The sequence below is a fragment of the Lutra lutra genome, chromosome 7 (genome assembly GCF_902655055.1).
Source record: "Lutra lutra chromosome 7, mLutLut1.2, whole genome shotgun sequence".
Lineage (NCBI taxonomy): Eukaryota > Metazoa > Chordata > Mammalia > Carnivora > Mustelidae > Lutra > Lutra lutra.
In genome coordinates, this window is record NC_062284.1 from 2,672,112 (window position 1) to 2,686,354 (window position 14,243).

The 14,243-nt window shown below is 55.7% G+C and overlaps 1 protein-coding gene across 1 annotated transcript; it reads right to left on the minus strand.

Annotated features, from left to right (window-relative positions):
* Positions 1-268: 268 nt before the first annotated feature.
* Positions 269-5,506, minus strand: MEX3B (mex-3 RNA binding family member B). Its single transcript, XM_047738929.1, has 2 exons — positions 3,919-5,506; positions 269-3,090 (listed from the first exon to the last, which is right to left on the minus strand). The coding sequence occupies exons 1-2, from the start codon at positions 4,196-4,198 to the stop codon at positions 1,640-1,642; spliced, it is 1,731 nt and encodes a 576-aa protein (XP_047594885.1). The 5' UTR covers positions 4,199-5,506; the 3' UTR covers positions 269-1,639.
* Positions 5,507-14,243: the final 8,737 nt, after the last annotated feature.

Sequence of the window (14,243 nt, forward strand, 5' to 3'; positions counted from 1 at the left end):
AGCCCTGATTCAGTAGGAAACTGCAATTTTTAAAAAAAAAATACCATTGCCCGTGGCCTATAGATCCCACTCAACACAACTCCGGCCTATCTGGAAAGCACATTCCATTGATAAAATACTAACATCATATGGCCGGAACGTATACACTTAAGAGTGATTTACACAGAAGGACTCCAAGGGGCGTAAAACAAAACCAACTCACCACACAAGATAGGTTTTCTTCAATATTTTATTTATATAGAAATACTTAAAAAATGAAGTAGCACCATTCCTTAAGTTTTACCTTTATTATGTAGAACTTTAAATGTCAGAAAAATAAAACTCTTGATACAATTTCAAATCTTGTCTCAGCAAATATAATATTAGTATTTGACCATGAGGTTAAAGGCCCTTTATCATAAAATAAAATATACTTTGTTTTTTAAACTTTGCTCAGTAAAGTACATTTAAGCTCAAGTAACATCACCTACATATACATAAACAAGTGGTAAACAAATGTATTAAAATAGAAATACTAAAACTATAGTGGCCCAACAGAATTTTTGTAGCTTGCACTGAATTCTATTTATACAAATGTTAGAAAGCATCAACAGTTCCTTTTGACATGTTTATACATTTCCGTGGGTTTTTTTTGTAATAATATAGAATAAAATATGCTTTATATCACTGAATAGAAAATATGCTGGGTGAAGCATTTCTAGATTTGTCTGAACCTATAAAATCTCCATCCCAACAGAATACTGTTCAAAACATTACACATTTTATGGTTTTGTAATTCCGTCACGATTGTGTGGTTATTAAAATAATACAGTGTTCTTTGCCATAAGGCCATACTAAAATAAAAAGATTTAACCCAGCTACAAAAAAGTTCACTGAACTTAAATTAAAATACTTGTAAACATCTTTGCAATATGAAATATAATTTTTCAAGTCAAAAAAGAATAAAATACTTCAATCTGTATTAATGCAATTTCTCTTTAAAACTTTTAAACGTTTTTAATATATAAGAGATATGTTACAGTTTGTTTAACTTTTATAAAGCTGCAGTATCCTGGTTTCACAGGAACTCCTGGCCCTTCCACAACATTCAAAAAGGATCCACTGTGTTCTAGAATAAGCATCGTAGGAACCCAGCCACAAAGGGGAACACACGAAAACAGTCCACACATCCCATAGCACTATTATTATCCTCTTTGTCATAATAATTATTGTTCATTTTTTCTCCTACTTTAAGAAAATGGAAAACTTGTGGGGTTTTCTTCTTTTGGAAGCTTCCTATGAAGTACAGTGTACAAACTATCATTACTAGAGTGTCGCCGTTCCTATTATTTATAGAGCATGCATTTCAGGTGGTTCGGGGGCTTCCCGGGCTATAGTACTCTTGATGCAGATATCCTGGCAAGTTCCTTTGTTTAAAAATTAAAAATTTTAAAAAACGAGCGGATACTACAGCTTCCCAAGCTCCTCTCGGATCTCAGAGTGTGAGCGGGGGTGGGGGAGGGGGGGTGGGGCACCAAGGCGGCGGGCGGGCGCCGGCCGGGTGGTGGCGGCGGCGGCGGCGGCGGCGAGGGTGGGGGGGTCCGAGGCTGGAGGGGAGGGGACCCCCGGCCCCCGCGGGGTGCGCGCAGGCGCGCCGCCTTCAGGAAAAGATGCGGATGGCCTGGGTGACCGCGGTGTGGCAGACCGGGCACTCGGGCTCGCTCTTCTCGCAGATGCGGTTGGCGCACTCCATGCAGAAGAGGTTGTGGCCGCAGGGCACGAGCGCGGCGATCACTTCGCTCTCGAAGCACACGGAGCAGTCGCGGCTGCCCTTTCGCCGCAACCCCGACGACGAGGAGGAGGAGCTGGACGAGGAGCTGGACGACGACGAGGAGCCGGAGGTGTCTGACGGCGGCAGGCCGGGCAGCTGCGCCCCCAGCCCGTTGGCATAGGCGGCGTAGGTCAGGCCCCCTCCGCCCGGGTCGCTGCGCACCCGGCGCGCCAGGTGGTGCTCGCCCGCCCCCGGCGCCATGTGCAAGGGCGGGGACAGGCGCGGGCAGCTGGCGCCCGGGTGCAGCCGGCGGTGCACCAGCAGCCCCAGGTTGGCATTGGCGGGCGCGCTGGCGCCGCCCCCGGGAAAGACCACGGAGGACGACGAAGCGGACGAAGACGCGGAGGACGAGCAGGAGGACGACACCGGCGCCGCAGGGCCGCCTCCGGGGGAGCGCTCGAACTGAGCCCAGAGCAGCGGCGCCCCAGGCGGGGGAGCGGGAGCCGGGTCGAAGGTGGGCTGCAGCTCGGGACAGCCGTCGGGGGAAGGCACGGAAGCTTCCCCCGCCGCGTAGGTGTATCCGTTGCCGTTGTTGTTGTTGTTCCCGTTGTGGGCAAAGCTGAGCGCGGGGCTGGGGGGGCTGTAGTCCGCCAGGCGCGGGGTGGCAGCTGTGCTGCCGCCGGTTCCCCCGCCGAAGTAGGAGTCTGTGGACGCGCTGCCGAGCGAGCTGGAGCTGTCGTTGCGGTAGCTAGAGAACGGCTTGCGGCCGGGGGTGGGCGTGATGCTGGGGGTGGGCTTGCTCCAGAGGCTGCCTGGGCCGGACCCGCCGGACCCGTGGTGCAGATCGAAGCCCACGTCCGTGCCGTTGGCGTGGAAGTCGTTCTCATCTGTGAGCTCGATGATGCCGCCAGTGCGCAGGGCGATGTGCGCCTCGATCTCCTCGCGAGCTCGGTCCACGTTCTCAGGCATGCCAGTCACCTCGAACACGGGCTCCTTGTCGCGGCTGGGCGTCACGATGTACGTGTGCGTCTGTTGTTGGATGCGCTTGATCGTGGCGCCCTTGGGCCCCACCACGAGCCCCACCACGCGATAGGGCACGCGCACCTGGATGGTGGTCTGTCCAGGCAGGTTGGGCGGACCGGGCACTGCGCCGTTGAGCGCCGTGTTCTTATTCCGTGAGGCGCGGATCATGGAGAAGTGCTCCGCGGCAGAGATGATCTCCCTCCGAGCCATGGCCACATCCTCCTTCCTGCCCGTCACAACAAAGACAGGCTCCTCCCCGCGAACCGGGGTCTTGATGTAAGTATTGGTCTTCGCCCGCAGCGCTTTGATTTTACAACCTGGGAGCCAGGGTGCAGGGGAAGGAGTGGGAGAGAGAGACAGACACGCCCATTATCCCGGGGTAACCGCGGAGACCTGGGACCGCCAGCGTCCAGGGCTGCGGGGCTGCAGGACACGCTTCGGGCGGAAAGGGGGCGGCTCCCTCACTGACCCTGGGCCACGCCACGGGCTGGGAAGCGGATTCCACCCGCGAGGCGCTCGAGGAACAGCCCATTGGCTGCCCAGTCCTCCCCCAGTGACTGCAGTCGTCCCGAGCAAACCCGAGAATCCCAGGAAAAAGTCAGCTGGGGAGATGCCGCTAGGATCCAGCGGGGCGCGCCGTCCGCCCTGAAGGCGCGGCGAAAGGGTTCAAAGAACTGGGCCGGGGCCGTGAAGCCCCCCAGAACTGGGGTACTGATGAGAAGGGGGGACGGTCCCGGGACCCATTGTTCCTCCTCTGGGCTCCATTCCGCTTTGCAGAAATCCAGAATCCTCCTCCCATCCGATGCTCACTCCTCCTCCTCCCCCTCCCAAAGGACCGATCAAAGGCCCCCTCCCCCAAGCATCTTATATTTAAATTCTGTTTCCCGGGGTGGGCTGGGTGGGGGGCGCTAGGGGAGAAGGCAGTGATTTTAGCAGGATAAAGCGCATCCCGCCGTGGCAGCGGCGCGGCTCCGGGAGACAGCCTGCCTGCACTTTCTTTGTCTGGGGCGCCGGCCCATCGCGCGGCTCTTCCTCTCTCCCCCAGGCTCGCGGGCGCCGCGGATCCCGAACCCACTCGCGCCCTCCCCGCGGGGCGGTGGCCCGAGACCCTCTACCCTCCAGCCCCCCATCTCCGCCTGACCCACCTTGCCGCCCCACGATCTCGGCGACATGCTCGGAACTGGGCACCGGCACGCACTCGGTCATGTTCACGCTCTTCTTGCGCGGCTCACTGTCGTACAGAGAGGCGCCCTCGTCACTGTCCAGCCCCAGCAGGGAGAGCTGATCGAGCGCGAGCTGCAGGGCTCTTTGGTCATCCAGGGTCTCGCCGCCGCCGCCGCCGCCGCCGCCGCCACCGCCGCCGCCGCCTCCCCCTCCGCCGCCGCTGCCGTTGCGCTCCAGGTCTGCAAACAGGGAGCTGGGCATCGCTCGGCTGTGCGCGCCGCGCCCCCGCCGGCCCTCGGCTCGGCGGCGAGAAGCTGCGGCCACAAAGGCAGCCGGGAAGCGAGTGGTCAGGGGCGGGGAGGCCGGCCGGCTGCAGAGGGCTCCGTTGCTCCTTTCTCGGCGCCGGGAGGAGTGGGTCGCTCGGTGCGATCGGCGCCGGGCAGTGGCCGCAGGAGCCCCCGCCTGGGTCCCCACCCCAGATCTGCCGGCGGGTGGGGTGGGGGCAAAGCTCGAGCGGCAGCCGCGCGTGCCCCCCGAGTGCCCGGCTGGCTGGCCACAATGCCGAGCGAGAAGCGAGCAGGCGAGCGACAGCAGCGTTTCTTTAAGGAGCCCCTCCCCGGCTCCTCCACTCCCTCCCTCCCGCCCGCCCGCCCTCACTCAGCGCTTTTTCCTCCTCTCCTCCCCGCCTCTTGACTGAGCCTCTGCAGCCAGACGGCTCCGGAGGGGGACGAGGGAGGCGCAACGTCACCGGCGGGAGCTGACACTACAATGCTACTGACACTATCGCTGGGGGAGGCGATTGGCGCGCGCCGGGCCGGGGGCGGGCGGAGGCCGCGGTCAGGGCGAGCCGAGAGCGAGCGCCCCCCACCCCCGCGCTCGCCGCAGCCCGCCCCGTCCTCCTCCCGGCCGCGCCCCTCCCCCGCCACCGCTAACGCCTCTCTTTGTTGTCTAATGCGGGACCGGCAGGCTCGGGACACTCGCGCGTACCTATCGGCCGAGAACAGTCTGTCCCCAGCTCTCCTCCCTCGCCTGATGGAGAAAAGAAAACGCGCCCAACTCGGATGCCCGCGGCCGGGCTCTAAGAGAGCGGTCCTGAGAAAGTCCCGTTAGCGTCCCCAAATAAACCACCCCTAGAGCCCACGGTGCCACTGGGAGAAGGGTCTGTTGTCTGCCGCAAAGGGCGGCCCGAGCCCTCGGGCCCGAAAAGCGGGACTCGAGGTCCCGGTGCGCACGGGCCAAGTGGCTCCTGGCGCGGGTCGCCCACCTGCGCGGGAGCGCAGGAGACACAAAGGCAGAGGCCCGCCCGCATCGCTTCTCGCTCGCGCGCGCGCCCGCAGCTTTGTGCCCCTTGGGCAGCACTTCGTCCAACTGGCCCTCAAACTGCGGCCGGGCCAGCCAGACACCCGCCGCAGCGCGGGCCCGGCCCGCCCTGCGGCCCGCGACCTCCGGAATGTGCGGCGCGGGGGTCCCGCACCCGCCCCGCGCGCCGGCCGAGCCCCCGCGGGCGCTGACACGTGCACGAGCGCCGCGCGGCCACCGCGGGGACGCCAGCCCCGGCTCCGGCGAGCGGCGCGGGCGTGCGCGCGCCGCCGTCCCGTCCCTCCCCCGCCCCGCGGTCGGGCATGCGCGGTGCGCGCCGGGAGCGGGCGGGCCCTTTAAGGCGGGCGCGGCGGAGCGCGCGCCGGCCCCTCCCGCGGCCCCGCCCCGACGGGAGGTGTGCGCCCGCGGGCCCGCCGCTCTTTGTGCGCTTCTAGGGGTGGGGTTGGCGGCGGAGGGAGGGCGCGCCCGGACCGGCCGGCGGGGACGGCGAGCTGCGCCCCCTCCCGGATCTCCCGGAGCCGCCTCGCAGCGCGCGAGAAGAAAGGAGGCTTTGAGGGCCGGGCCGGGGCACTCCGCCTGCTCGCCGGCCGCCGCCCCGTCCCCCTGCGCTCGGGCTGGCCGCGCCGCGCCGCCCCCCGGGCCGGTGCCCCCTCGGGTCCCGCGCGCGCTCCTCTGCTTTGTTGCCGGCACTCCCAGGCTCGCCGCGTCCCCGCGCCCGGCCGGCGGGGTCGCTCCGCAAGCGGCCGGGACTGCGGTTTGCCGTGAACGCCCGCGTCCGCGCGGCGGGACGCCCGCCCGGGACAATGAGGCCATGTGGCCGCCGCCTTGGGCGGGCTCACTCGGGGGACCTGACGGTGCCGCGGGGCAAGCTCGGGGCGCGCAGGCAGAGCTCCCCGGTGCTTGCTCCCTGGGTGACCCCTCGAGGAGGGCGGGCGCCCGGGCCTCGGTGTGCCCTGCGTCAAATGGGGGGGGGGGGGGTCGTACCTGCCCCGGCCACCTCGTGGGTTCGGAGGACTGTGACAGTAGATGCGAGGGCGCTGGGCGATCAGGCGGTCAGGCAACGCCTTCCCGCCGGAGACAGGAAGGTGTTCCTTCTCGCTCACCTGGAGCTGTCTTGGGGAAGAGGTGCTGATTATCTCCTTGGGGAAATGAGGCTTAGAAGCCACTTACAGTGGTGATTTCCTCAGGATGTTTCTGTCAGCGTCCCTGAGCCTGGGGTGTGTTTCTTCAAAGGGAGTGATGGATGGGTCGGAGGAGGGTGTGCAGTCCTCCCAGAGCCACCACCTAGAACTCGGGTGGAGAATTCTTTGACCTGGTTTATGGACTCAAGTACCAGCAATCTGTGAACGAGGAGGGGGTGCCTTGAGGATGGAGGTTCTGGGAGGAGAGGGTCCTGGCTGGTCCAGGCGCCTCACCCGGGGCCTGTAAACACCAGAGCAGACAGAAAAAGCACTCCAAAGGCCTCGCCATTTATATCTTGCCCACACAACAGGCTAGTAGGAGTGTATTAGGCTCCCCATTAGGCCAGCTGAGGTTTCTTTTTTCAGATAACACGATGGATGGAAGTAAAGTTGCTGCCAGAGTCCACTGCTGGTGAGGCCTGTACATAGGTAAATGGGCCCTCCTCCTCCCCGGGGCTTGCTTGTGTGGGAAACAGGCCTGCACACAGCATCCCCCTCCAGTCTGCAGTGCTGGGATTTCAGATGGGTTAAATCAAAATTGTTCAGAGGGCTGCATGCTTCAGAATCCCTGCGGTCCTTTCCCAGGAAGGTGAACGTGACAACTTGCATAGGGGACAGGTGTCTTTCTCCCCTACCGGATCATGAAGGCAGAAGCTGTCTATAATTCCACACGTCCAGTGAAAGCACACATCATAGCTCACAAGAGGATGAGGCTGGGAATTCATGGAAAGCTGCTAACGCCCAGGTGCCCATGACATTCCTTGTAGCCTGGGTCACGCTCCGTAGACCAGAATGCTCTGGGAAGACAGATGCAAAGATGGGATCGTTTTCTGAAGATACCCACAAGATACAAGGCCCTCCAGAGATCCTGGGAGGGTGATGGCCATGGTAGCAGACCATTCTAGTCTGATGTTTGACAGCGTGGATTCCCAGTGGAGCCCTGCTTCAGTGTCCTGTCCTATGCAAAGAGGCTAGAATCCGGCTTCCCACCTGCCTCGGGGTTGTTTTAGCAGAGGGATAATGACAGTGAACGCTGCCTCATTGTAAATTACAAAGTACTGAGCAAACGTGTGGGAGATGGGTGCTTCACCTGCCACCCTTTACCTCCCCGACCTGTATCCAGGACTGACTGGTCAGGGTATTTTCTGACACTTGAATGCTATTATGAAGTAACAATCTGGAAAAATTAATTCTCAATGAATGGATTTAATAAGCCAAGATGTGACAAAATTTGCCAAGTCCAGTTCTGTTTTTATATAGATAATACAACCCAACTCCATAGTTTCTGGCTAGACTTTCCCAGGCTCCTTTAGGACCCCAGTGCTTAACTACTTTTCCTGATACAGGACATGTTCCCTAAGGACTTCCCCAATGTGGCCATACTATTTTTTTTTTTTTTTTATTAGCAAAAGAGAGGGGCTTGAAGAGTGTGATCTGGTAACATAATAGAGAATTTCAGTTGTTATAAGACAAAGTAGTCACTCATAACAACCGAGACTGACAGTGAGCCCACCTCGTACGTGTTTCCAGAGGACTTGAAACCGTTCGGCACACATCTGGCTTGCTTCGGCAACTGGAGAGCTGGTGAAGGCAGCTACCGTCCTCATGGGAAAACAAGCGCACTTTCAGTCAACTCCACATTACTGAGAATCTACTTATTTTATTATACACAGCCGGAAAGCACTGATGATACAGAAATGAACATGGCGGGTGGGTGGGGAGGGGTCCTTTCCCCTGGAACCCCATTCATGTCCAAAGTCAGTTACACAGCAGGGCAGTAGTGAGTCTGCCTGGAGTCCTAGGAAGGCTTCCCAGAGACAGGGACGTTTGTGTTGTGCTTTCAGAAACGAGGTGGGAGAATGGAGACCAGGATCTCCTGTGGCACGTGGTATCTGGTAGGAACTCAGTCGGTGTTCATTAAATGAATGAGTGAGGTAGGCTGGAGAGGCTGCAGGTGTAATTTTCTTAAGTATGGATGTGAGTAAGCGTCTCTGGGAAGCAGCTCCAGTGACCCCGGCCACAGCTGCCGGACTCTGAGGAGTCACAGGCCGTATTTATCGAGCCCTCACTGTGCGCCAGGCAGCTTACCCAATGCTCTGCAGCGCACCCTCTTGTGTGAGCCTCCAAACCCCGGTCGGGTCTTCTCTTGGCCCCATTTACAGATGAAGGGAAGTCAAGTCACTTGCCCAAGCGAGGACAGACGGTCTTGAGGCAGGTAAATACAGCTCAAGCTTCTGAGCCTTTCCATGGCTTTTCGGGGGAGGTCAGAGCAATCTAGGTACAAGATTGCACATTTTAATAACATTTTCAAGAGTCACATTTTTATTCTTTTCCTTGAGGACACCAACACTGACGTGATAAGCCCAATAAATCCTAGTCGCTGTTGCGCTCAAGGTGGCACAGCTGATAAATGATACCCAAGCCTGTGATCATGAGCACCCCAGGCTCCTTCCCACCCCTGGGCGGTGGGATTCCCCAGCTGGAAGCTGGCGGTGTTTCCGCTCCCCACCCCCCCCCCCCCCCCCCCCCCCGCGACAGGGCTGCAATGATCACCTGTGAGAGCCCTGCGAAGCATCTTGATTTTTGATGTCCTGTTCAGTCTTTGTATTGTTAACATATCCGTCACATGGAACACATGAAACATGCGTTTTTAAGAATATTTTACTATAGGAAATGCTCTCCTTATGTTGGATGAACAAAAAAGCAGCTAAGAGGTGTGTGTGTTACTAAACACTCAGGAAGCATTAGGAGAAGCAAATGGATTCGGCTGGAAAGCAATACATCAAAATCTTCCCAATGGTTACTTAAGTCGTGGGCCCACATTTTATTTTCAGGGTTCCCCGTGTTTCAAGTTCTGAACATCTTTACTCAATTAGTTTTTAAAAGGAATACGTGCTTAACTTAAAAGTTAAATAGTGCTAAAAGGGCTTAATAAAAGCACCTGATAGAATAGAAGGAGGAGCAGAAAAAAACCTAACGCGAATCCTAGCACACATGTATATTTATTAAAGCTTTTGGAATTATGAGAGTAGAGAGGAAGTTTCATAAATTTTGTAAAATAGGCCTTTAAGTCGCTTGACTTCTAAAATTCCAACATCATGTGGTTGACAACCAGTAGCAGCCAGTCTGCGGTGTTGGAGAGGAAGAGGAGGGGGCGACTTAGAAATCTCTGACACACAGGAATTCAAGGAGCCTGGAAGCTCACTGATCTTCGGGAAGGAGGCGACATTTTTCTTCCTATGCAGACATGAAAAAAATCAGTGGATTCGGGGCATTTTCTGCAGGTGAATCCCCCACTTTGCCCAGACTGTCAGTGGAGCCCCATCTATGAACTAACAAAAGCCTCAGGGGGGCCAGCGCCTCGGGGTCCGGGTCGTCGGTGCGGGCGTTGTCCCAAACCTCCGTCTAGCAGGGAGCATGCTGAGGGCCGGGGCCAGGAAGTGGCTGAGCGGATGGCAAATACTCCTTGACGGTGGGTCAGGGCTTGGGACCCAAAGTCCCAACTTCCAAGGTGAAGTGCTGTAAGGGCATGGCGCTGCCCCTAACGAGCCACTGTGTCACGTGTCAGCCTGGGGAGGGGGAGTCACGCAACAACCGCCCCCCAAGTCTAGGTAGTGGGGAATAAGGAAAGGGCAGTCACGCAAGGGGGTCTAAAGGAAGGCGGTCTCACTCCCCAGGCTCCCGGCTTCCTCTCCCTGAACTTAAGGGCGCCTCGTGCCACTTACAAAGGGATAGAAATGGAGCAGAAAAAGTATTCAAAGCTAATCTCTCTCAACACCTTGTATGACCGCACCGTCTCTGTTCCCGTAACTTTTTCTAAAAAGTAAAAATAACTTCATAACCTACAGAATTTGTGTATTTTAAGCATCAGCCCTGAAAGTCAAGATGCTAATTAATGAAATACAGCCGGGATGTTGTCACGACTAACTCCGAACTACCCACCTGTGTAACTTCACGATCAAAATGATTTCTTCCCTACACTGTTGTTTCAGTTAAAAAAAAAATAAAAATCATGTCAACCAAGCTACTAACATGGTAGCTAATAATAGGATCATTTTTATGCTAATAAAACAGATCTACAATTTTATTAAAACTCTGCCGTCATCACTGTAGTAACGTGTGTGTGCACCTGTACAGAGAAGACGCACAGCCTCTGACAAGCAAAGAAATACGAGCGCAAGAATGCCTTTGAGGAAGCGCGATCACCACGCTGAGTAACTCAAACAGAGGCCGGGATGGGAATTCCATATCTCAGAAAAAAGAAAGATGTGGTCTCCAGCAGGAAAATGTGAAGGCACACTCTTAAGTGGAAAGCGTAAACCAAACACAAGGAAGCAGAAGAGAGTATAAAACCAGCACATACAGTAAACAGATACCCACAGGCTGGAAGGACAAGGATGAGGTGGTGGCACACCCGCCCTAGGTACAGGGGGGTTCTCAGGTAGGATGGCACCTTGCGGAGGTCCCGCCGTGGGCTCTGCCCCATCTGAGAGCTTCCGGCCCTGCGTCGTATTTTGGAGACCTGGAGTGTGTGTGTGTCTTTGCTCTTGGTCCTCAGCTTCCTCATCTGTAACGTGCAGATCTGATGTCCTGAGTGATGCGCGCGGTGCTTACGGGCACCTGTGCTGCCCGCACAACTGGCAGGAAGGTCTCCGGAAAAGAAGACAAGGGGGCACCCCTTACCCTCGGCTGTGGTCAGCCATGCCAGGCAGCCAGGAGACATGAGAACCACGTACCCTGGCGTCAGAGGGGAGCTAAACCACTGGAACGATCCTACAGGTTTAGAAACAGACCCAAATGCAGGAGTCTCGACTCTGTGGCAAAAGTAGAAATGCCAAGGAATGGGGCCAGAAATCACCTCCAGGAGGAGCTGAGAGGACTGGCTGTTTCGAAACACTGTATTAAGTTGGACCTTTTCCTGCCTCATAGCATAGACTCCAGTAAGTTCCAGGGGGGTTATGGAGTTCAGCTTGAAAAATGAAATCATAAAAGAACTAAACAGAAACAGGTGGCTGTTTTTGTCATTTCAAGGAGGAGAAGGGCTTTCTGAGCGTGACCCTCACAGTGGAAATCATTTAGGGAAAGAGTCATAAAACAGAGAAACCATACTGCGGGACACAATCCTACACAAGAGGCCTCACCAGATGTGAGGCAGCCGTGGTGACCTTGGGGGGTTCCTAGATAAGCCCCCGATATGTTTACTGTAAATAAAACATACTTAAATTCTATTATAAAATTGTATTCGTATATCAAACCTTGGAATTCATGGACATTGATGCAAGGAAGAAGCCAGAGTTGGCGTGTAGTGTTTTAAAAGTCAGAATGGACGACGTGAGATGAAGACCATTAGAGTTGGTTCCCAACTACGGTGAAATGTACAAAGCACGTGTTGTGTCAGTGAGGGTGACCGGAGATGGGAACTACGGATGAGAAGATGTTCTAATTAAGGCTAATTCTTTAAAGATTAATTTGTAATTAGAACTTTATACTATCTAATCAAAACACGAGTTATGAAGGGGAGCGGGGCTGCGGAATCTTTCACAAGTTCTTCTGGAAGATCCCAGAAAGCGTGGGGCGTCCGTGCAACGGAGGGGAGGCTGAGAAGAGACGCAAGATGCCGGAGGTCTGTGCGCAGACACCCATCCCTGGGCAGGTGCGCAGCACTCCCGTCCTGCCGGCACTGGGCCGGGGGATGGGAAGGCCACGGTGACCCAGGGCGGGACGCGGGCAGTGCCGGGCACCGCCTACCGTCTGGAAGGGAAGACAGCATTAACGAGCTGATGGGCATTTGTGTAAAATGACAACCGTCCCCAAGTGCGGCGGAGGACAGGGCCATGGTGCGTGGAGTGTGTGACGGGGAAGCTCTGGCAGTTTTTATTACATAGCCGACTTGATCTCTGGCCCAAGAACACATGATTGATCAGGAAGTGTGTTCATGCGTGAGGTGAAAAAAAGGAGAGAAGCACTTGTCAGCCCGTAACAGTTTCCGAGCGCGTACGATACACGAGGATTAGGCGCCACAGCCGCATCTCCGTCCTCCAGTGAAAGAGGCGCCATCGTTACTTCTGTTTCTGCCCAGAGGAAACCGAGCCTGAGCTAGCACGTGGCAGGCAGACCCAGGCTGTCCAAGCCGGAGTTCTCCCTCACTCCTTTTTGTTTTTTAAATACCTCTATTGAGACATAACCGAGATATAAAACCCCGAGCACACTGTGTACAATTTGATGGGTTTGCACACAGGTCCACACCTGCAAGCCCACGAGCACAATCAAGGCAGTGGGTGTATCCATCACCCCCAGAAGTTTCCTGGTGTCCCTTTTTTTTCATGATAAGAATGCCAACATGACATCTAGTCTCGCGTTTCTGAGTACACAATTCAGTGGTATTAACGACAGGTGCTCTGTGGTACGGCGGACATCGGGAACTTACTCATCGTGTGTAACTGACGCCTGAGGCCAAATGAACACCCCACCCCCAATGTCTCTTCCTCCCAGACCCCGTAATCAGCACTCCACTCTCTGCTTCTGGGTCTGACCACGCGGCGTAGCTCCGGTGAGTGGAGTCACGGGGTACTGCGCTGCACTGACTTCCCTCCGCACAGTGTCCTCCACCTTGTCACAAATGGCCAGAGTCCCTCCCTTCCGGAAGCCCGGCTCCCTGGTTTACGTGTGTACCACCTTTCCTCTCTCCAGTCACCTGTCTGTGGACGTTTGGTTGTTTCTGCCTCTCAGCAATGGTGAATGATGCTCAGTGAACATGGGGGTACAGCCTTGTCTCCAAGATCGGGACTGTGGGTTCCACCCAGAAAGGGGACGGCTGGACCCCATGGCGGCTCCACTCTGGGGCGGACAAGCCTCCAGACGCTTCCCAGAGCAGCCGTACCTCTCATGTATCCAATAGCACATGAGGTTTCCGATCTCTCCACAGACCTGCTAATACCTTCCTCTGCTTTGTTTTGTTGCCTTTCCAGTCGCCCTCCTGGCGGCGCGAGGTGAGACCTCCCTGCGGTTTGGATTTGCACTTCCCTAATGAGGACTGGTGGGGACCATCTTTTCATGTGTCCCTTGGCCTTGTGGATGTCTTCTGCGGAGAAATGTCTCTTCAAGTCATCTGTCCCTTTTTTCACCTGGTCTTGGCAATGAAATCACAGCGAGAATGCCAAAGGCAGAATTGCCAAAAGCAGGAGCAAACAAGTGGGACTCATCGAACCCGAAGCCTTCCACACGGCAAAGGAAGCCTTCCACAGAACGCAAAGGCCACCTACCCAGTGGGAGAAGCTGTTCATTGGCCACATATCTGACTACAGATTACTGTCCAAAATATTAAGAAGTCATACAACTCAATTCCAAAAAAAAAAACACACACACACATAGTAACTCCATTAAAAAATGGGCAAAAGAACTTAAAAACATCTCTCCCTCTTGACCATTATGCTACGGTGGCAGCAGGATTTTAGAATCACACACACACAAACATTTGCTCACATACCGTATATCTAAATATTTCAGCGTTATAAATCAAGGTACCAAGCGTTGTAGAAAATACGTTCTGTCCTCCTAACTAGACACACAGACCTTCACAAGGAGCTAGAAGGCCAGGTTAGGACTCAGAACTCTCAGCTGCCACGGGGTTGGGCCCTGGACCTTGGGCACATAAGGAGTGGTGGCCTTGGGCAGGATCCATGCCTCCCACCACCCCCCACTTCTGCCCTATGCTCGGGGCTCCATCCCACACCACCATGGGCTCTTGAGCACACGTGTGTAGATGCCCCAGCCCCATCACACCCTGCCCTGTGAACAGTCACTCC